This window comes from Octopus sinensis, linkage group LG2 (assembly GCF_006345805.1).
Source record: "Octopus sinensis linkage group LG2, ASM634580v1, whole genome shotgun sequence".
Taxonomy (NCBI): Eukaryota; Metazoa; Mollusca; class Cephalopoda; order Octopoda; family Octopodidae; genus Octopus; species Octopus sinensis.
This window is the reverse complement of record NC_042998.1, coordinates 144688868-144713015: the sequence shown is the minus strand read 5'-3', so window position 1 is coordinate 144713015 and position 24148 is coordinate 144688868. Positions and strand designations below refer to the sequence as shown.

At 37.4% G+C, this 24148-nt stretch overlaps 1 protein-coding gene across 5 annotated transcripts in view; it reads left to right on the top strand.

Annotated features, from left to right (window-relative positions):
* The window catches only part of LOC115223946 (citron rho-interacting kinase), a 366166-nt gene that overhangs the window by 284414 nt on the left and 57604 nt on the right, over positions 1-24148 (top strand). For all 5 annotated transcript variants that reach the window (XM_036500031.1, XM_029794695.2, XM_036500033.1 and 2 more), the window contains 6 exons: positions 10413-10496; positions 10784-10867; positions 16869-16907; positions 18391-18455; positions 21424-21556; positions 22724-22879. In XM_036500031.1, the coding sequence (XP_036355924.1) occupies positions 10413-10496; positions 10784-10867; positions 16869-16907; positions 18391-18455; positions 21424-21556; positions 22724-22879 (561 nt within the window). The remainder of the gene's footprint in view (positions 1-10412; positions 10497-10783; positions 10868-16868; positions 16908-18390; positions 18456-21423; positions 21557-22723; positions 22880-24148) is intronic.

The window sequence follows — 24148 nt, the reverse complement described above, 5'->3', positions numbered from 1 at the left end:
CTCAACATCTGCCTCTCATGTGTCTTCTTCACCAGATATGTCGATGACATCTTCATACATCCTCCTGTGAAGAGGCTGACAGAATGTTCACGACATTCAAGAGCATGGACATGAACATAAAGTTCACTATAGAACACCCCAACATCACTGGATCGCTATCACTACTTGACTTCAAATTGAAAATAACGGAAGAAAGGGGGGTCCACACCGAGTTCTACTGGAAAGCAGTCAGTAGAGATATGTTTGTCCAGTACAGTTCAGCACTTCCACTCGGTGCCAAAATAGGATACGCCAGAAATAAACTTGCACACATCCAGAGTAAGTGCAGCAGAATGGAGAACAAAGTAACCCACACTACCTGCTTCCTAGATATATTGAAAACCAACGGGTACCCTAGAACCATTGTAAATCGGATTAAGTAAACAAGACAACCCAAGACGCTGAACACATAGAAAACCCAGCAACACATGCTTCCTTAAAATACCCCATTTTAGTGAGAGGATAACTACATCCATCCGAAGAGCCATAAGAAGAGAAAGGCTGAACATACAACTAGCCCACTCCAGCCTGAGAGGACACCCCACTAAGAAACAAACAAGGGACAACAATCAATGTACACTAACAAAGTGTCCCATCCGTGACACAGATTTATGCCAAAGGGGTTATGTTGTGTATAGAATACAATGTAACAAATACAAGTTCTATGTGGGTAGCACATCAAGACCATTACACGTCTGTATCAAAGAACATCTGGGCATGAGAGCTTCCTCCTTCAGAAAACATCTAGACAGATGCTGGAACACTGACAAAAGCATAACAGTCACAATTGAGGCCAATGGAAGAAATTTGGGTAATTTAAGAATTAAGGAAGCTATACTCATACACAGACTAGGGCCCCAAATTAACAACAGGCTGGAGGTTGGTAATCAATACATTATTTAGATACATCTGGGTGCATGTAGGTTCATTTTCGATAATATGCTCATCTTGTAGTTTATAACAAAAAAAAAAAAAGAAAAAGAAAAAAAGGAAGCCGCACATATAATATATAACTTAGAAGCAACGCTACAGATGTACCAGCACACACAAGATTGAGACATGACCAACCTCACACACTTCTCATGAAGAATTCAAGAAGGAGCATCGTGAGACCACTGCTGAGACGCTTCCAAAAAAATTTAGAAGAAAAGCCTTTGGCAAACCAATTATAGTAGCGACTCTATCTAAGAATATCTAAAAAAGGAATATTCCGAAATATCATATCAGACTATGGATGACTAAATTACAACAGGTATATAGCCCATATTCTTGATAAAATATCACTTTTCACAGTGGTTTCATATTACAGACCAAAACCTTTTGAAGACAATGCCTCATCATGACCATAAGCCAGTGCTTGAAATCACTGAAAGATTATACATGTGAATATGTTTAAATTAAAATTTATCACGTAACGTTTAAGCTATAATTTGTGTGACAAGATGGACTTACTTCTCAAATTCTAATATTCGACAGAATTTTTTTTTTTATCATGTATTGTCACTATTGGTTATTTTCTGTTTTTTGTCAACCACATTTACTAGTAGAACTTGTTACTGGTGGTTTTTAAAGGCCTTATGACTGTTGAAAGCTGGTTGGAAATAAGTCTGAAGACATTTTTTTTTTTATCTAAAGTCAAGGTTTGAACTAAGAATTGTAAGCTAAATACACTTTAATCGGTTATACAGCACTTGTGCTGATTATAGCAGCAGTAATCTCTTCTATCCAATAGTATCCAGTGATAGCAATTTACAGCAAAATGGCTTAGCCATTGAGATGGAAGGATAATAGAAAAAGTATTTAAACTTATGATCCATCATTTACTACGTCTTGCTCTACCAGGACATTACTATGCCCTGGTGGGACAGGATATAGTAATGTTGGCCATTTGCTGCTTTCACCTTAGCCAACATATATTTATTCTGTCTGGTTGGTTGGTATGTGCGAGACAGAATTGGGGATGGTCTGACTGGCAGTTTTTGTAATAAAGTCCTTGTGACCCATTTTTTTATGAAGTTCACAAAAGAATTAGCAATTCTACATACTGATAGAGTAGAAAGAAAATTCACACACTCTGCGATCAATATTTCTTGCAAAAACTGTTTTCACAAGCCTTCTTAGTATATACATTAATTACAGAATTAACAAAAGAATAAAATGACTACAGGTAGGTTTGTTTGTTTAGATCAGCACAAAAGAGAAGTCATTTGTTGGAGATGGGTTTAAGTTAATGGAAGAAACTGTTAGTTACTTCTAAAAACTGATTAAGGAGTACTTATGCAGGTGCACAATTTCGTAGTACTAGATTTATTGTTGGTTTCAAGATTTATGGACAAATCTGCTATGATTTTGTAAACTAATTTTCATTTGGTTTATGCTGACAATGGCCCTAAAATTATGCAAGTATTGGTTTTTTTACTCTTTTACAGCAATATGCATGTGTATTGTTACAATACCAATTGAGCTAGTAGCATTTTACATTGGAAACATGACAGGGGAAATGCTAAAATGCATGGCTAGTGCTTGTTTCCCTTATAATAAATGTTTCTTTTCTTCAGTTTTCTTTTTCTCAATAACTACCAAACTTATTTAATTTTTTTTTCTATACAAGTGGTCAACCAAATTTAACTTTATTAGGTAAGTAATTAAAAGATCACAAATGTCACTTGAAGTAGTTTATCAAGTACTGCAACTGGTTTATAGAGAAGGTTTGCTGAGAAATCATAATAAATGTAGAGGTACGTCTGCAGGGTGTAAATGAAAATGATGTCATGAAGTGATCATTATGCTAATTTCATGATAGCAGGATTTGGCCAGTATTGAAAAAAGTTGCATTTGTTGCTTTGACAGCTCAAGCGACAGGCTCAACTTATCTCTCTTTACAATGTATGCTTGAAATACTAAACAGTTGGATATCTCTATAAACCTGTGCTGCAAACATCCAACTTTTGAGCATAAAACATTATCAGTTATCACTCCTCTAATGCAACTTATTTTATTTCTTTAACCATTCTTCATCCATTAATATTGTTCTCTCTACCCATACGTTACATTGATTTTTCACCTTTTCCTCACCCTCAATGGACCACCAAATTATCTCTCCTTGTGCACTCCACCTGCATTTCTCCACCTTCTCTTGCAGCCTACCCAGTCAACTGTACCATCATTACTATCCTGATGCTCTCTTTTGTATCTTTCTACCTTCTCCAATTCATGCATCATTGCCCATCCTCATCCCCATATGCATCACTCCCTACAACCACTCTTCAGTCCCACCCAATCTTTACAGTTATTGCCTGTCTCCTCTCCCCACTTCCATTTCTATCTCATACATTCTTACAACCCACCCACCTACTCAGTTTCTCTGTCCCTACTCATTTCTATTCACCTTATACCTTGATGGGCGCCCCCTAGTTACTTATCACCACTATTTATCTCTTTGCCTCTCTTAATGATTCAATTTCTTTCTTTCCTTTAGATATGAGCAGCCATGTAGCTAGCTCCTCTACAAGAATCTGCTCCACCTCAGCCCTGCTCTCATACCTTAATCCTCATATCCTAGAATAAAGCCATATCACTAATGCCAATGGCATGGAAAAAGTACCCAGTACACTGTGAAAGTTTGGCATTCAAGGACATCCAGTCATGGAAACTATGCCAATGTAGACAGCAGAACATGATGCAATTCTTGGGCTCAGCAACTGCTGTCAAACCATGTGACCCATGCCAACAATGAGTGTTATTCCAATAACCCAATCAGTGTTTCTGGAGTAGAGAGTGCCTGTGACTTGGTGTAGAACAAATATTTTAAGGATCTTTATGTTCCCCAGTGAGCTTATTAGCAGATTGCTTTGTGGGCCTTCATATTGTCACTATAATTTTTAAATTCTTGACATGCCTAATAAAACCATCAGTCATATTAATGTTTTTAATGGACTAAAAAATGGCTGAGTAGTTTGCTACAATTACATTCTGATATTAGGAATGATGTTTTTTGTCTCATGTTCAGACTGTTAAAATACTTGAAAAATCATTTTAATATAACATAAGGGACGTTAGCCATCTGAATGTGGCTAGGGACAGGGCAGGGCAGTGGGGGTGTTACTGATGCATTTAGCCCCAGGCAATCATCAACGTCACCAGGAGGGCTGACGCCATCACGGCGTCCTCTAGCCTGCAAAGGGAGATCATTCCCCGAAGAAGCGGATGCCACATACGGACAGGACGCCGTGTTGACGTCAGCCCTCCTGGTGACGTTGATGATCGCCTGGGGCTAAATGCATCAGTAACACCCCCACCGCCCTGCCCTGTCCCTAGCCACATTCAGATGGCTAACGTCCCTTATGTTATGGAGCAGTTACTGTCTATATCTCGTTTAGAGAATTATTATTGCATTTTAATATATATGTACTGATAAAAAGCCCTAAACCACAGTTCTGGGAAATAGTACATAAAGATCAGGGATACAGTACAAAATACTGGGAATGTGTTGATCATAGTTAATTTGGAGGGAAGCCATTTTTTATGTTCCACATTCTCTAGATTTGGTGTTCCAAAGACAGAGCTATTGGACAATGGGCCAGAAAACATTCAGTTAAGACTAATTTAAGTGACTTGGTTGCAAGAAAATTAAAATCCTACCTACAGTCTGAAATTTAATAAATAGCAGAGAGAGAGAGAGCTGTGTGGACATGTCTGTATTAAAAAGTTACAGTACATTATTTGGAAAGTTTGAAATTTTGCTAAAGGATTCTTTTGCTGTGTATTTTTTTAAACACTGCAATGCAGGACTTGGCAAACAGGAATCTATTTTACAAGATTGAATAAATAGTTCATCACAAGAAAAACATGATAGAATATCCTGTTGATACATATTGGATTTATATTGGTTGAAACAAAGCAGGATTAAATATGAAGATGAAATTAGTTTGCATCAACTGAACAAAAAATAGCTCATCAACATTCTTTCCAAAGTCTCTCTGCTAATCTTGATAATGTTATTCATAAACTAACATCACCAGCTCTTCTCCATCTCTTGTAGATCCACCATTATGTCTTGTGATCCTTTTCTGACAGGTTGACATTGTTCATTTCTCCAACTACTTCTGAGGCTAATATTTAGTCTTCAACACCTCCCATACAACCAAACACTTCTAAATCCTGCTTTGCCTCACTGCAACTCTGAGGGCATTGAAACAGAACCATATTAGAGCAGTAGAATCACAAATGGAATTTTTTAAATGCTTCAAGATGATTTTATCTTGGTTGGAGTAATGTGTGTATTATTGCTATTCTTATTTGTAGATGCTAGGTGGCAAACTCACAGAATTGTTAAGTAGGTCAAAATGCTGAGTGACATTTCTTCCAGCTCTTTATCTTCTGAGTTCAAATGACACCATGGTCATCTTAGCTTTTCATCCTTTCGGCATTGATAAAATAAAGTAACAGTGAAGTACTGGGGCCACTGTAATCAACTAACCTTTTCCCCACTAAAATTACTGGCCTTGTGCCAAAATTTGAAACTGTTGTTTATGGTTGCAGTATGGCTGGATGGATAAGAAGTGCACTGCTCAATCAAAATATCCTCGCTTCTATCCCACTGTGGGAATCTTGACTAAATATAAAGCTTTAGCTCAACCTATATTTTTGTGAGTGACATTGGATAAATGGAAACTACATTGAAACCTGTTATGGATTATATTTGTAATTCAAAGGTTCAGCTTAGTCACAGACTTTGGCATACTCAGCTATTTTTGTATTCCGATTCAATAAGCTTAGTGGTTCAGTTGATGAAACAATTGAAAACTCAGTCAGAAATTTCGACCAAAACTGATTCTTGTCAAAATGGAAATAGTCTCTTATATCATTTTTATTTAAATAATATTGGAGCATTGTATGTGTTTTTTATGCTTGCACATGGTCAAGAATATTTAACATATTGACTGCCACTTCGATGTCAAGGATAGTCTTATGGTTTCCTACTGAAATAATCTTGGAGAAATGCAATTATATTCTATTATTAACTGTTATATTATCATCAATGTGAAATATTTTGTTTAAATGTTCAACTACATTAATTCTCTACCTCCTTTATAAAACATCACTCTCAATTCTCTACAAAAGTGATTTTTTTTTCCTCAGTAATTCCATCTTATTTATGCTATAAATAGACCAATTTTAATAAAATGTTGTTGCAGCTACCTGCCTATTATAAAATAATCTTTCAGTAGTGTTAACAGTGACACCTATTTGATATTTACCCTTTTTATTTGTGATTTTAAGGTTAGTTTTAAGGGAATTAATTCTTATTAAATAAGTCTAGATTTGCCAGAGTAACCTCCCTTGGATTAGTCGCTAAATGTTCTTTTGTCCGTTGCAAGAGTAGGTACTGCTTTGGGGGAGAAAAATAATTTTATACTTTTTAATTACGATTTTTTTTTTTTTGCTTATATTGGTAATCAGTAAAATTGTTGTCTAGCCTCAGTCCATTAGAAAGATGGTAGTGCATAATTTATGGGAGATGTTATTACTGTTTCTAGCAGGTTGTGTGACCATATAAAGCTTCCACCATCAACCAACAAATTGTTTGATTCAGTGGTCTTCCAATTTAATGACACTAAAGAGATAGACTGATATTGTTTTCTGCAGTGTCGTAACGAAATATACCATACTTATCACTAATAATTTATTGTTTAATCACTGCTGTTATTAATTTCATTTACTGTTCATTTATTGATTGCGCATGGCTAAACAGAAAATACCAATATATATCTGTCTCTGACAGTTAAATAGTTTAAATTTTGTGTGTGTGTTTACTATGGTAGGTTGAATAGTTCTACAAATACTTATAATTATGCAACCATTGTACTAGTGTTGTTGGTATGTATTGGAAAGTAGATTGACTAAAATATTAGTGTTGTTACCATAGAAGGAATTGTTTCTAAGATGACAGTCCTTTACATCATCTACTCTAATATCAGGTGTCTACTAAGTTGTTCTCTCTCACTTATATATATAGTTGAAATTTACAGAAAAGCAAAAGACGACAGGTGTATTAGTTTGATGCTCAGGAAAGTGAGAAACTCTTTTACGTTTCAAGCCTACACTCTTCAACATATATAATCATTGCTACCTATGTTCAATGTTGGAGCCATAACTTTTACTCATAAACCAACTGTAGAATTAGGTTTATTTCTTAAAATGTTTTAATGATTCTTTAAATATATGTACTTGTTGCCAATAATTAGTTCCACAACACTATTTTAAAATGAAAATCATATCAAAATTCACTACAATTATTTAAATCAAAATTTAAATCAATTTTGTGTTAAGGTAAGTTTGATTTCATGTTTTATTTCCCCTCACTGAATTCCTCTCTTTCATTTCATGTGTTTTTATTCTTTTCTGTGTAATTTTTTCTACCTCCTGTCTGTTCTACTGTTCTTTTATCTTGGTATCAAAATTATCTCAGGTACCAGTGTTTACTGATAGAAACTGCAATATTCTTTCTTTGTTGTCATTTGGTTTACTTCTGGAAGCTGAATAATAATAATAATAATAATCCTTTCTACTAAATGCATGAGGCCTTAAATTTGGTGGGGGGTTAGTTGATTACATCGAGCCCAGTGTTTCACTGGTACTTAATTTATTAATTCTGAAAGGATGAAATGCAAAGTCAACCTCAGTGGAATTTGAACTCAGAATGTAGTGAGAGGCAAAATACTGCTCAGCACTTTACCTGGCATGCTAACGATTCTGCCAGCTCACTGCCTTAATAATAACTTCAAATTTTGACACAAGGCCACAAATTTTTGTGGGGAGAGGATAAGTCAATTAATTCGACCCTAGTGCTGAACTGGTACTTATTTTATCAACCCCAACAGGATGTAAGCAGGAATTTGAACTCAGGTAAAATGGAAGAAATCCCATTAAGCATTTTACCTGGCATGCTAATGATTCTGCCAGCTCACCATATTAATAATAATGATGATGATGATGAATAATTGACCTGAATAATGAAAAATATGAATCTTCTAAAGGAACTTGACAATACTAAAAAATAAGTTTTTTTAAAACGAATTTAATAATATATAAATGAATCTTTCGTATGTCACTTGGACTGAAAATATTAATGATAAAATTGATGATGATAATCTAAGCTACCATTATTATTATTCACTTGCTCTTTGTTGAACCATTTCACTGTAATAAAATATTTCTATCTATTTCTTTTGTCAAAGCTTTAAAATCAAAATAATCTATACATATATTTTGGTAGCTTTTCTAATTAACCTAAAGGTTTTGGGTTACTTCTTTTTTTTTTTTTTGTTTCCTTCTATAAAAATAAGGTAATTTCATTTTATTTTTAATATTTCTTTACTCACCCCTCCTCAACTTTTACATTCGTGCTGTTTTAAAATGTTCCAGTTGATTTGTTTCCATTTTCAACTTTTCGTTTTTTTATCCAAAATATTTGTTGATAATCTGTAATGGTGGTGCTGGTAGTAGTAGTTTTACCATTTTGTAGCTTCTCATAATATGAAACATTAACTATATATTGGGTTGGTAAGAAAGTAATTTCGTTTTTTGCAAATGGTTACAATTTTTTTGAATGGCTTTTGTCAATGTTATCTTTCAGCTTTCTTTAGAAGCAAATTGCACATAATTTTGTTTATAGGTGCACATTTTCACTATATTTTGCTTTTTTATTTCCATAAAGGCAAGAAAGCTGCTTGAGCTCACAAAGAGATATGTAAAGTTTATGGTGTTGATTGCTTAATGGAATGCACATGTCAGAAGTGGTTTTAAAAATTCTGTTCTGGAGATTTTTTACTCAAAGATGACCATCATTTTAGTCGACCTACTGAAGTTGTTGATGACTGAATCAAAGCCACACTTGAATCTGATTGTCATATAACTGTGAGAGAGATGGCAGAGAGATTAAATGTATCACACACAACAATTGGAAATCACTTAAAATGCCTTGGACTCATTAAGAAGGTCAATATTTGGGTTCCACATAAATTGAAAGAGGTTCACTTAACACAACAAATCAATATTTGCGATATGCAATGAAATTGACTTGTGATGAAAATTGGATTGTCTACAATAACATCAATCGAAAATGATCATGGTCCAAGCATAATGAACCAGCACAAACCACATCAAAAGCTTAATTGCATCAGGAAAATATGATGCTGTCTATTTGGTGAGATTACAAAAGTGTTGTGTATTTTGAGCTGCTTCCAAGGAAAAAACAATCAGTTCAGATGTTTACATGGTTTCAGGTTCAGTCCCACTGCGTGGCACTTTGGGTAGGTGTCTTCCACTATAGCCTCGAGCTGACCGGAGCTTTGTGATTGAATTTGGTAGGTGGAAGTTACTGCCGTGTGTGTATGTGTGCGTTAGCTGCTCAGTGGCTCTCCGAAAGAGAGAGAGGGAACTAATGAAACTGGAGGAAGCAATCAAAGAAAAACGGCCAGAATTGGCAAATTATAAAGAAATCATGTTCCACCATAACAATGCTAGACCACACACGTCTTTGCTAACTCGTGAAAAATTATTGGAGCTTGGTTGGGAAGGGATGTCACCTCCACCATATAGCCCTGACCTTGCACTATCAGATTACCATTTATTTCGAAGTTTGCAAAATTCATTGAATGGTAAAACTTTCAATAATGATGATGACCTGAAATCGCACTTGGCTGATGAGGACCAGAAGTTCTATGAGCAGAGAATCATGAAGTTGCCAGAAAGTTGGCAAAAGGTCATCCAAAAAAAATGGAAAAAATATAATTGATTAAAGTTCATTTTTTGTATGAAAAAAAATTTATTTCATACTAAAAAACCAAAATTACTTTCTTGCCAACCCAATAGATCAGTTGAAATATATTTGAGAGCTATTTGACCGGTATAAAGGCCATATTCACTACTGCTGGCTGTTGGGGAAAATTCTTGCTTTAGACAATCTGCATTAAAAAAAAGCAGCCTTTGGTGCCTTGAAATATATATAAAATGGTGTTGACAGTTACTTTGCAGTTCTGTTGGTTATCCAAAGTATTCACAGTAACTGTGAACAGTATTATTTAAATAAATATTAGAGTTGATATGTGTTCTGTCCTTTTGTTCAGCCATTGCTCATTGTTTTTATGGATTTCTAAACATTTATTTGTAACGTATACATTGTCCCCGTTATCTATGTGAATGCACTATATTTCTATAGTATTGTAACACTATAGTATAGTTCTGTAGTCTGGTGCTGTGCTGATGCCTACCATCGAGTTCTCTGTAGGTACAAACAAAAAAGGTTACAGTATACATAACATATTTGGATGCCTAATTTTAATTATACTGTCATTATTTACTGTATTTAGGAACTTGAACAGAAGCTAGAACTGGAAACCATTGAGAAGCAGAGACTAGACAGAAAGTGCAGACAACTAACAAGGCAAATTGAGGTGAGTCTCATAGGTTTTAAGCCCATCGGGTGCCTTTCATAATTATTTCTTTTTGTTTTGTCTTCTTTTATATTTGTCTGTCAGTGGTTTTATAGTACTCTGTGTATTCATTGTTTTGCTTATTTTAAAATTTGACTTGTGGAGGATGGGCAGTACCCATAGTCTTTCCAAGGTTCTCTATGGAATTCAGACAGTTGTATATGGTTTAGCTAAGATTCACTAATTTTTTTGAAAACAACAATTGCAGACATGTAATTTCTACTGACTGTTGTACTACTTTATTAAAGGACACTGAACGTAACTCAGAGAAGTTTAATTCTGAAAAGAATGAGATGAAGAAAATTGAACGTCTGCACAAAGAAAGAATAAAAGTAAGTTAAAAGACAAGATATATTTTCTTCTGGTATAATTTGCCAGAAATGATTGTTTTATCTAAGATATTGTTTTCCTTTTATGAAAGTGTATAGCCTAGTGGTTAGGTTATTACACTCATAATCATAAGAGCATGGCCTCAATTCATGAATCAGGTAATGTGCTGTGTTCTTGAGCAAAAACACTTCATTTTACATTGCTCCAGTCCACTCAGCTGTAAATGAGTTCCAGGAATTGCCAGGAGGTTAACCCCACAACAAACTGGCATCTTGTTTAATGGAGAATATTGTAATATCAGTCACATATAAGCCATGGTTTCTATGAACTCTAAATTCATGAATCTTAGAGTTCATGACAGACCTCAATCCTAAGTGCTTTTCTTCAGTTGTTAACCCTAACTCTTTATATTAACATTTCTACTGTGGACAGATTTTCCTTTTATTTTTATTTTAATTCTTAGTATCCTTGACTGGGAATATATCTTTGCTGTGAACCTTAATACCATAAATAATATCAGTAATATAAACTTGTGACCTTGTTTATTTTTTCTTTCTACTTTGCTGGATCTGGGGGAAGGGACAGTGCCCATGACTTACACAGGACCATCCTAGACTGATGAAATTGATGCCATTAATATTCCACTTTTTAAGTCAACACCTGCAATGAAAGGCATGAGCTGGAAGGGAGGATCTGGAAAGGAAGGACTGGGTGTAGTGATTGTTGAAGGGCTTGGGGGTGGATTAGGGTGGACACAACAAGGGTGATGGCAAGAGGAGACACAAGTAGATCAGGTATCCTTGAGTAGAAGTTGCATGAGCCCAGGCAGTTCCAAGCAGTAGAGCCTGTTAAAGCAGCAGTAAAAAATACAGAGAGGCAGCATATCTATGGGCCAGAGACTGGTTTCTCTTTACTTACATCACCAAAGAAATGTTACAAAAGCAGGATATCTGTGTTATGATTTTGGTAATGTTGTCTTCTGGTACTCAAGTTTATCATTTATTTGTTGAGCACAGTCACCATTTCTAATGCATTTTTCTGTACTGGAGAGTATTGAACAGATTTACTGTTTTCCTTCCTTCCATTTTATGTTTCTTTCTATACGCCACATTTCTTAAACATAAATTCATATCTAATACATTTATGTATCGCATTTACATTATATGTACTTTATTTGTTATCAATACCAGCTCCTTAGTGTATACTTTCTGCAACCTTCTCCAAATTGTGAAACAATGACAATCCATCTTGTATCCCATACCAACTGTCTGTTTTGTGCATGCACACACATACACATGCACAAATTTTTTTATAGCCCTATCCTTCCCACATTGTATAATCATATTGAGCTAAATTGAGGGATTAACCACTCTAAAGTCCTTTAAATACTGGGATTTAGACCCCTTTATTAATTTATTTTACTTCGTTTCTATTGCTTTCTTTTCAGTTTCAAAGGAAAAGTAATTTTCTGTTTGAATTTATTTATATCTAGCTTCTATGGATGCAGGTATGGATGTGTGGTTAAGTTAACTCCCTAACTACATGATTTTAGGTTCAGTTCCATTACATGGCACTTTGGACAAATGTCTTCTACAGCCTTAGGCTGACCAGTCTTGTGAATGGTTTTGGAAAAGAGTAATTGAAAGAAGCCTCTTGTATGTGTGTATAATAATAATAATAATAATAATTGTGTACAGTGCTCAGGTGCACTACAACTCATCTAAAGTGTATATATAATCAGGTGTAGTTTCGACGGATTTCGGGAAGCATGAGGGCCTTAAAGGATGCAGTGTCATGGCAGTCAACAACTGATGCAACCCTGAGCGTGAAAAAATGTTTCCGAAAGTCATGGGAGCTGTGCTGTTTTCTGACTTTGTAGGCATGTCCACGTGTGTTAGACACATGGAGATCAAAAAGGTGTTCAGTGTTGTTGTTGGTGAGGTGGTTGATAACCTTGTGGGTGTTTACCAAGTCCGTCGCCAGACGCCGGAGCTTCAGTGAATCCATGCCCAGGGAAACAAGGCGCTCAGAATATGGTAGGTGTCTGATGGAGGGTATGCGTTTGGTTGCACGTCTCTGGACAGATTCCAGGAGGTCAATGTTCTGAGCAAGATAGGGATTCCAAACTGATGATGCGAATTCCAAGTGTGGTCGTACCATAGCTGTATACAGTTTTAAATAGATGGCTGGAGAGCGGCTAACAAAAGTCTTGCTGAGTGATGCCAAGACACCCTCGGCCTTCTTGACAATTTTAGAGATATGTTTTGTCCAACGCAAATCACTGCTGACAGTGATGCCTAGGTCACGCTCGCAAGAGGATTTTTTGATATCAGTGTTGTGGAGGGAGTATGTGGACGCAGGGTTTTTTCTCCCAAAATGCATGGTGGTACACTTGTCCACAGCCAGTTTCAGTTGCCAGTCTGTGATCCATTGCTGCATTGTGTCTAGGTCTGATTGCAGGAAGAGTTGTAGACATCAGGATCAGTCCTCTTGATTTCAAGGTACAGCTTGATGTCGTCTGCATATTTCAATACTGTGGCATTCTTTAAATTGGCATCTATGTCATTAATGTATGCCACAAACAGGAGGGGACCAAGGACAGATCCCTGTGGTACACCCGATGACATCTCATATGGTGTAGAGTGCTGTCCTAGAACTGTGACTACCTCCTTTCGGCTGAGGATGAAGGATTTCAACCAGTTAAAAAGGTCATCCCCCACACCCATTGCAGAGAGTTTCACCATAAGCCTTTTGTGTGGCACAGAGTTGAAAGCCTTAGCAAAGTCAAGGTAGACAACATCCACCCATGAGCCACTGTCAGTGATCTGAGTAATGTCCTCAAGGAACTCGACAAGCTGGTCACTGCAGCTGGAGTTAGGGACAAATCCATATTGTGAGGGTCGGATGAGATTGTGAGAGCTCCAGAAGTTCCAGAGTGTTTCTCTGACACATGATTCCATCAGTTTTGCAATACAGCTAGTGAGACTGACTGGGCGATAGTTGACAGGTGATGTGCGGTCACCCTTTTTGAACAGAGGAATGACACTGGCAGTTTTCCACTGCTCCGGAGTAGCACCATTGTTGAGACAGTACTGGAAAAAAATAGAAAGCTGGTGTAAAAGGAAGTGCCTGCCACGTTTGAGAAGCAGGTATGTAACTCCATCGAGACCAGGGGAGGCATAGTTGCGCTTATTTTGAAGGTGACGTCGCAGCATTGCAGGTGTAAATTCCATAGTTGTTATGGAGTTTGCTGTTAGTGATGGTGAAGATGGTACATTTTGACTTTCGACAGTGAATATGTTTGCATAGCACTCGGCAATGAGTTCTGCGCATTCCTTGGGGTCGTCAGTGATCTGGTTCGTGTGAGGGTTGCAAAGAGAGCCCACTGGAGAGTGAGGTCTCTGCTTTGAATGCACATATTTCCAGAAAACCTTGCTGTCAGGATTGGCTGCTATGCACTGTTCAAATTCAAGCACTGCATTTTTTGTCACTTGCTTGAGATGGTTGGAGGATTTATTCCGCTTCTTCCTGTTGATGTCTGATTTATGCAACTTGTATTCCTGTTCAGTAGTCCGACGTTCCTTCCTGGCAAGTCGGACCGCTGAAGTTTCCCAAATTGCCCTTTTGGGGCGGTTCTTCTTTTTTTGTTTACGTGGCACTGATGCTGCACATACTGCCCATATTGAGTCCAGGATACTCTGGAGTATAGTATTCACATCTCCAGAGTTGTAGAATTCACGCCAGTTTGGGTGCTGTAGTTCAGTGTGGTACAGGTTCCAATCTGCTCTCTTCCAATCGAAGGAAGCAGATTGGAGATGGTTCAGGTGTTTGTTGCCCGCAAGAGCCAGATTGGCGATGATCATAGCATGATCAGAGTCACCTAGAGGTTCCTCCGTAGTGCAATTGATAACCGCTTCAGGAGTTGTGGTGAAGAGAGGTCCAGGTGTTGTCGCCTCTTGTTGGAGAGGTGACTACTTGTGACCAGTTTGAGTCCAGCACAAGCTCAACAAAATCGTTTGCACTCTGTGGCCAACGGAAGGTTTCCCAATCGATCTCAGGATGATTGAAATCGCCTGCAATAAACACATAAGTGGCTGTTTTCCTGGCTGCAGCTCGGAGGATGTTGCAAAGCTGTGTGTCCTGATGGTAATTTGGGGGACGATAAACAACGCCAAGCAGGAGTGTTGACATGGTCATACGTACGTCACAGAAAAAAACTTCTTCTTGTGATTCGTTCAAATCGGCACAAGGAATTACCAAAAAATTTGAACGAACGTAGACCATCACACCACCACCACGGCGGTTAGTGCGGTCCTTACGGAAGAGGTTGTACCCCGTGATGTTGAAAACCCATCACAGAGTAAGGAATGCGCCCATGTTTCCGTGACAGTGATGAAGTCAGGGTCAACACTTCTGACGTAGGCGTTGAACAAATGTATTTTGTTGCATAAACTGCGAGCATTTAAGGACAACAATTTGTACCCTGCTCACAGTTTATGATGGTGTGTGGAGGATGGCAGATTGTCCTGGCTTAGTTTCCCTGAGTTGCTGTAGTCTTTTTAGTTATTGTGGGTAGAGAGCACTCAGACCAGCTGGTATCTCTCTTCCACGTTTCATCAGTCTTGACAAATCTCCAGATTTGTCCATCTTCCCGAAGACTGAAGCTTTCCTGTAGAGCTGAGTTCCTATTCAGGGAAGCCGCTACACGTAGCTTCGGACGTAGATCGGACGGTAAGCCTGGGCGTGTTCGGAAGGTGGTCCGATTTTCACGCCCAGCTTTAACTGAGGCCAGATGGTAAGAGGTTGCCTCAGTGTGGTCCGAAAAAGACAGCTTGATGAGCCTAGGTTTTGGGCCAGGTCGTCCAAGGCGGATAGCACCCGTTGGGGGAACGCAGCCTAGGTCTTTGGCTGAGTTGGCAGCAAATGCCTGAAGATCAGCCATGTCTTCAGGCACCCCAATGGCAATGACTTCATGGGTAGCAGAATCCGCGGTCTTAGATGCGACAAGAGGTACAGGTACAGGGAGGTTCTTTTCAGCAGAGCATTCCGATAAGACCCCTCATTGTGGAGTCCAACCTGAATGGTTGCTTTTATTCCTGCTACTTCCCCTCTTAAAGCACAGATCGATTGTTGCAGTTCTGCAAGAACCGCACTGGTCAATTGGTGTTGTTGTTGTTGCTGCTGCTGCTCTGGTTGTGGTTGCTTTTGTTGTTGCTGCTGTTGTTGTTGATGTTTTGTTGCGCTGCTGCTCTGGTTGTGGTTGATTTTGTTGGTTTGCTGCTGCTCTAGTTGTGGTTGATTTTGTTGTTGCTGCTGTTGCTGTTCCGCCTCCTCCACGGGAGTGAAAGGGGGAGACACAATCGTCGGTTGTGGAGGCACGCAGGCCTGACACTGAAAAGTCCAAGATTTAAGCTGAACCATCTTCCAGAGTCTATCCATCATAGCATTATGATGGCTCTTTTTTTGGCCTGGGATCTTCTGAAAGTCCGTGGCACATTGGAGGCAGACAGAGATGAGGCATGTCCCACATTCGACCCAGCGATTACGGAACGTATTTTCGGGTTCCGTACAGATGTGGCAGGTGTGATTTTCTGGGCAGTGTTCTATTTTGGAGCAGCGACCAGTCTTATCGCACGCCGCTATGGATTCCACCATGGCGATTCTGTTGCTTCTGGTCATCCGTAGAGACAGAAAATGTAAACAACAATACGATGTGTGTGTGTGCACTTGCACGTGCATGCTCATTTACATTTACACTTCAAAAATCACTGAGTTACAAGTGATGACATTGTTGACATTTCCTCTGTCAACAAATTGCCCCCTGATTTTGTGTGTTCAAAGACATATAGAATAAGAAATCTCTCAGTTGAAAGACAAATAAGGGTTCATGACAGGGAGAGCATCCAGTTATAAAATATTTGTCTAAACCATGCTATCATGGAAAAATGGATGTGAATTGTTTTGTTGTTTGTATATCTTTATTATTTCTTTTTTTTACATCAGGAACTGGAAGCAGAAGTACAAAACAAAACTAAAGCTAAGGTTTGTTGCTCTTTTAATAATTCTAAGATGGCTTATTGAAACATAATCATAGTTATTTGACATGGTATACATGCAGGCATAGCTGTATGGTTAAGAAGCTTGTTTCTCAAGGTTGTGGTCTCAGATTCTGTCTTACTGCATGACATGGACTAGTAAATGGGAGATTGAGCAATGGGGAGTGGGTGAGAGGGTGAATATAACGAAGGAAGAACAAGTGTTGTGGTAGATAAAGGGTGACCATTTATGCAGAGAAGGGGAACTGAAGAGAACAGTATTTTTCATATATATATATATATTTATATAATAATAATAATAATAATAATAATAATTGTGTACAGTGCTCAGGTGCACTACAACTCATCTAAAGTGTATATATAATCAGGTGTAGTTTTGGCGGATTTCGGAAAGCATGAGGTCCTTAAAGGATGCAGTGTCATGGCAGTCAACAACTGACGCAGGCAGTTTATTCCATGCTTCAGCAACTCTGAGCGTGAAAAAATGTTTCCGAAAGTCATGGGAGCTGTGTTGTTTTCTGACTTTGTAGGCATGTCCACGTGTGTTAGACACATGGAGATCAAAAAGGTGTTCAGTGTTGTTGTTGTTGAGGTGGTTGATAACCTTGTGGGTGTTTACCAAGTCCGTCGCCAGACGCCGGAGCTTCAGTGAATCCATGCCCAGGGAAACAAGGCGCTCAGAATATGGTAGGTGTCTGATGGAGGGTATGCGTTTGGTTGCACGTCTCTGGACAGATTCCAGGAGGTCAATGTTCTGAGCAAGATAGGGATTCCAAACTGATGATGCGAATTCCAAGTGTGGTCGCACCATAGCTGTAAAGATATTCCCATTTTATTATAGAGGTCTCATATTAAACAGAAGTGTTGTAGATTTTCTTTAAAACATGTTTCATTAAATATACAGATATAGATTTAGTGACCCAAAGTTAATTTTACAACAGTGGTGCCCCTGCATGACTACAGCTTTAAAGTTGAAACAAGCTAAAGAGTTAATAGCTGCAGACATGGCTGTGTGATTAAGAAGTTCACTTTGCAACCATGTGGTTTGGGTTTCAGTCTCACTGCATGGCACCTGGGGTAAATATCTTCTACAGCCCTGAGCCAACCAATAACTTGTGAATGAATTTGGTTGAGTGTGTGGAAACCTATTGTATGTATATGTGCATATTCATATGCATCCTATCTCCACTGTTTGACAAATGGTGTTGCTTTGTTTCTGTCCCCATAATACAGCAGTTCAGCAACAGAAGCTAATAAAATAAGTAGCAGACTTAAAACTTACAAGGGTAGATTTACCTCAACTACATCCTTCAGAGTGATACCCCAGCATGGCCGCTGTTCAATGACTGAATCAAAGTTAAAAATAAGAACACCCTAACCCCAGGCCGCTATGTGTGTATATTGTTGTGACTTTGTAGATTGCCTCAAGTTAAACAAGTTAAAGTAATTATGTTTTATTTTTATAACAGGTCTCTCTTCCATTATCTCGATCTGTGAGTGTAAATCGAATGCAGGGCAGATCAGCAGAAACAAAGTAAGCTATTTTCTTCAACTTCATTGAAAAGACCAAGTGAATACTGTGGTGGTGGGGGGGGAGGTTGTGTGTGTGGGTGCCTTTACTTTCTTTTTTTCCCTTTGTTTTTTTTTTCTTCATGGCTACTTGGTTAAGGATTTTGCTTCCCAACAACATGATTTCAGGTTCAATTTGAATGCAGATCAGCTTTACCCAGTGTCTTATGTATTCCCAGGCCAACAAAAACCTTGTGAGTGGATTTGGTAGATAAAAACTAAAAGAAACCTTATATGCCTGCCCCTTTCTTCACACCTGCATTCATGCAACCCATCCAACCATTCAGCATCTTTCTCTTTCCCTCCACTTTTCTCCAATACAGTGCCATCCTTACTATTCTGCTACTCCCCCTTCATCGGTCACCCTTACCCCTTATCCACCATTCACTATTTATATCCCTCAATCCTACTCAATCTCTACAGTTGTCACCTAACTTTCCCTACCTCCCCTACTTATCCACTCAACACATATCCTTCATTCACTTGAAACTTCCAACCATCCACACTCCCATTTCTTCTGTTCCCATTCACTTCTACTCACCTTGAGGGTCCCCACAGATGCCTTATCACTGCTATTTTCATCTCTTTCCTGCTCCACCCTAATTGCTTGCCACCCTCTCTTTTAAAACAGGAATAGCTATATAGTCCCTCTGCAGCAAGAAACCCGTTCTGCTCTGGCCCCTTTTCTCATTCTTTAACCTCTGATCTTTTTGCATAAAACCATCCCTCTTGAGGTTTGTAGTCTTGCAAGCTGCATGACAATCTCACTAGTACTGGTACCTTTAAAAATAGTATTCAGTGCATGCTATAAAGTAGTTGGCATTAGGGAAGCTTCCAGCTGTAGAAACCATGTTAAAGCAGACACTACAGCTTAGAACATGGATATAAAATGATAATGATAGTGTGACTGCATTATGATAGTGTTGTGAAATTCCACATTTAGTTACCAAGCAACATTAAGATTTGTTAATTAAAGATTCAGTTATATTGTGCTGTGCTTTATTTCAATTTATACTAGGTTTACCTTCACCCTTCTTCTTTCTCAATAACTGATAAATACCAAGATATTGCTGAAGATTCAACTGTTGAAAATTCAGACAATTTGCATGAAACTAGGTTATCAATTTAATTAATAGGGCTTTATGTATGGTGGACGGACACGGACACACACACATACCGTCTTATTTTAATGTCCATTTTTCCATGCTTGCATGGGTCAGAGGAAAATTTGAGATTTTCTGTGGCTGGAGACTTTTCTATTACTAACTCTCGCCTGCTTCCATAAAGTGTAAGTCTTGTTGATTGGACTAATGTACTGCTAAAATTATTCTTACTACATAAGAATGTGACCAAAAAATACCTATTTACTTGTGTATAGGTTTCACTATTTTATACTAGATTTTAACCAAAAAATCTACAGTGTGATTTATACAGAGGACAAAGCTGATATCAAGTTTGAATATGAAGGAAAAATTTTGTACCAAGATTTAACACTAAATTAGGGGTACCATTTATACATGAGTAAATATGATGTCTCTGAATCCATCTATTTTAATGAATAATTTCACAATTTCAAGAAAACATTTTTTTCGGTTGGTCTGTCCTTTATTTTTTGCTAACTCAACAAGTGTACTAAGGTCATTTTTCCTGCCAACACAGGTGTTAAGTTTTGTGGTCCCCATGATCTACAAAGCTGACCCCTTTTTGCTTGATTGTTTGTATCCATTCATAATCTCTATCCTCACTTTGTCCATCTTTAGCTATATCTTTCTTGGTCATCTACTTCTACATTCATTTTCATCACTCTTTTCACCCAGTCATTTTCATCCTTTCTCAGCACATGACCTCATCATTTCATCACATTTCTCTTCACTACATCCATCACCAGCTCAATTCCCATCATTCTCTGTGAATGTTGGAGTACATCAGGAGCCAGTCTTATGCCTGCTACTATTTGTAGTTAAGTGGAGGTGCTGATTCAAAATGTAAAGGAGGGAATTGCTGTACACAGATGTTATGGTGTTAAAAACAGAAAGTATAGATGGAAAGAAAATATAAATAGATGGCAGGATTGTATAGTGGAAAAATAAAGTATAAAGTAAATATCAGAAAGACAAAAGCCAGAGCAAGTGGTAAAGTTTGTAGCAAGGTGGAAAGAACAGGAATGACCTACAACTATAATGTACAGAAAAGGTGTTGTAGTAAGCTTCCGTAAATGTTGAATATATGCTAGCTAGATTCATTGAATATGTAGTGTATGAAGCAATGTGTGAAGATTATTAACCAATGTAACAGCAACATTTAAGTATAATGTGTGTAAATAATTGGGCTGCAGGTGAGAGAATGTGAAGTTGGATCTTGGAAATGGCATGAGAATGGAAAATGTGAAAATGTTTGACACGTAAAAGGCACCCATGCCAGTGACACATAAAAGGTACTCAGTACACTTTGTGGAGTGGTTGGCATTTAGAAGGGCATCCAGCCATAGAAACCAAGCCAAAACAAATTGGAGCTTGGTGCAGCTCTCCTGCTCACTATCTCCAACCAAAACGTCTAACCATACCAGCATGGAAAATTGATGTCTATTGGTAGCAGCATCAGCTGTTGTTTTTGTTGTAGAAAAAAGAGGGTAGAATATAGTGACAGAGGCTAGAGTGAAATATACATGTGAGATGTTCTGGGTATTTAGTGGCATGCTATAATGAAGAGGGGAGTGTCGCTGAAATTGAAAAGAAAGTTGGATGCAGTTGGTGTGAGGATCACTATGATTTATAGAAGTGAGACATGGGTAATGGATATGGAGCAGTAGAGAAGGCTAGGGAGGAAAAATAGGAATGAGAACTAGCATATTGTTGAGAGAGAGAAGAGAGACAACTGCAGAGTATGTTTGATACTAATTATGAGGTGTTTCTTTTTTCTTCTTAATTTTTCAGCGAAAAGACAGAAGAGAAAATTCAAATACTCCAACAAGATAAAGCTCATCTAGAAGCTCGTGTGTCTACACTGGAACATATTGTTGAAGAATACCAAAGCAACATAACTGCCTTAAAAGAAAACATTAAAAAGGTGTGAAAGAATACATTTCCTATCAGCTTATTCTGAACTCCTCTACCAAATAGCAGTGAATGAGGAAGAATCATTAGAGCATCAGATAGAACCCCTTGCAGTATTTGTTCCCACATTGTTCTGAGTTCAAATCCTACCATAGCCTACATCAGTGGTAGACTTAAATCACTTGGCATTTTGGATACCTTTAGTGGACCCCACTGTTGCATGCATTCAGGCCAGGTCTCCTGTTTCAGAAAACCATGCAATCTCTCTCTCTCTTCCACCAGTCTTGGAGACCCTGTAAGGGGTCATGGACTGGGCTTTATTTAAAATGAATCAATCTAATATTTGATATTTGGGATTTTAGATGTTTTGTGTAAGGAATTCTTGCAATATTTAGCCGTAAATCTTGGCATTCTGAGTTCACACCCCCATTAAGGTCAGTTTTGGCTTCCATCTTTCCAGGGTCGATATAATTGACTATTGACTATACCCTCCCTCAAAATTTGTAGAAATCAATGTTATTTTATGCTACAAAACCAACATAAACTATAAATTCCCTGAACAAGTCTAACCTTTAATGGAACTAGAATTTCCATAGAAAATAACTCCAAAACAATGAAAATACAAGAAAAAAAAGTTTACTACTAAAAACATATACAAATGAACAAACACAACAAATGTAGACTTCACATCTTCAGCTATTTAACAGATATCATTATAGTTTCAACACCTGAGCAGTACCATTCAGTAGGGTGGTATCAACAGTGTCAAAAATATAAACACTGCTCGGGAACAGTTGACAAGAAGCAGTAGGGGTGGGGTTGTAAGCTCAGTGTGTTCTAAGCACAAATACTAACAAAATCTCCAACATAATTTTCACAAAATTGCAGCCATCAAACATAGATATATAATTTGTTAATATTTGAGATTGCTAAGAAAAACAAAATTTTTATCAGAAATTTTTGTTTTTAATTTATTTAGAATTTTCAACTCTTCAACTCACTTAAAAATGTCTTATAAATTGAGAAAGAAACATGAAAAATAACCAGAAAATTTTATATTTTTTTAATAACTTTCAGTTATTTATTCTGGTGTCCTATCATTTAGTTTGTCTTCTGTTTTTCTAATCATTTTAATTTTGATTTTATATTTTTTGTAATTTTTGCCTTCTGGCATTTTTAGCAAGACAAATCCAACAAAGAACTTGTAAAAAGTTTAACAGAAGAATTAACATCTTGGGAAGAAGAAGCATCTAAAATGAAAGAGCGTCTGTTGTTACAAATTGATAAGATAAAAACACAGAGAGATAAAGCTGAAGATAGACTTCAAAGCTCTCAGGTAACTTTTTTTTTTAATCTTTGAAATTATTTTTGATTAATTCTTTATTCTAAAAATTAAAGAATAAAAATATTAGTTTGATTTCTCCTCTTTAAGTTATTTTCTTCTCCTACTCCATGAGTCACATTTTCAAGTAGCCTTCTATTTATTTCACTGCTACCTCCACCACTATCTTGGAGAAGTTTCAAAAATGGTGGGATGCCAAACTAAATATTGTGCATTTTTACTTTCTGAGTTCAAATCTTGCCATTGTTTACATCACCTTGCATCTCACTGTGGAGGATTAAATTATTACCATGCTTATATTGCAGTCAGCTTGATCAACTGTAGCCTTCTCCAAATCAGTGGTTCTCTGACCAAAATATTTATCATTACCATATCTGATGGCATAAAAGACACACCCCAATTTCAGCTCATCATACTCACCATCATTTTAACATCCACTTTCCCATGCGCACAGAGGCCAGACAAAATTTTGTTAAAGCAGATTTTGTATAGTTGGATGCCTTTCTTGTCACCAACCCTCACTTATTTCCAAGTAAGGTAATATTTCCCCATGACCAGACATGTTTCCATGGAAGATTGGAAATGAGGGACACCATTTATATGATTGTGACATATTTTTGCAATTATTGGATGGTGTCGATGCATGGGGACAATACTGCACATGCACACACAGGTTTATAGTAGAAGACACTTTCTGATATTTAAGAGAGAAGATTTTGATGCATTAAAGCTTATGAGAAACCCAGCTTTACATATTAAACCTGGCATGAGTTTTGGAGACATTTTTATGTGGGGGTGGGGTTTTATATGTCATCAAATACAGATCTGTTTCACTTTTTCGTCTCCATCTTTCATTTAATTACCACACACACACACACACACTCATTTTTGTGTATATTTTATTTCTCCATTTTTATTTTTTTTAATATCATTTATGTATAATGTATGAATAAATGATGGTTTCAAACTTTGGCACAAAGCCACTGATTTTTTTAGTTTATATCATCAACCCCAGTACTTAACTAGTCCTATATTTTATTAACCCTGGCAGAATGAAAAGTAAAGTTGGCAGAATTTGCACTCAGAACAAGTCTCAAGAGAAATAACACTAAGCATTTTATTCAACACACTAATGATTCTGCCAGCTCACTGATTTAATCTAGATATTCATAATGCCAGTTATGTATAAATAATAATGATTCATTGAATCAAGTTGGACTGAAATATTTTTATAATTAATTATGTGGTGATTTGGCAAAGTCA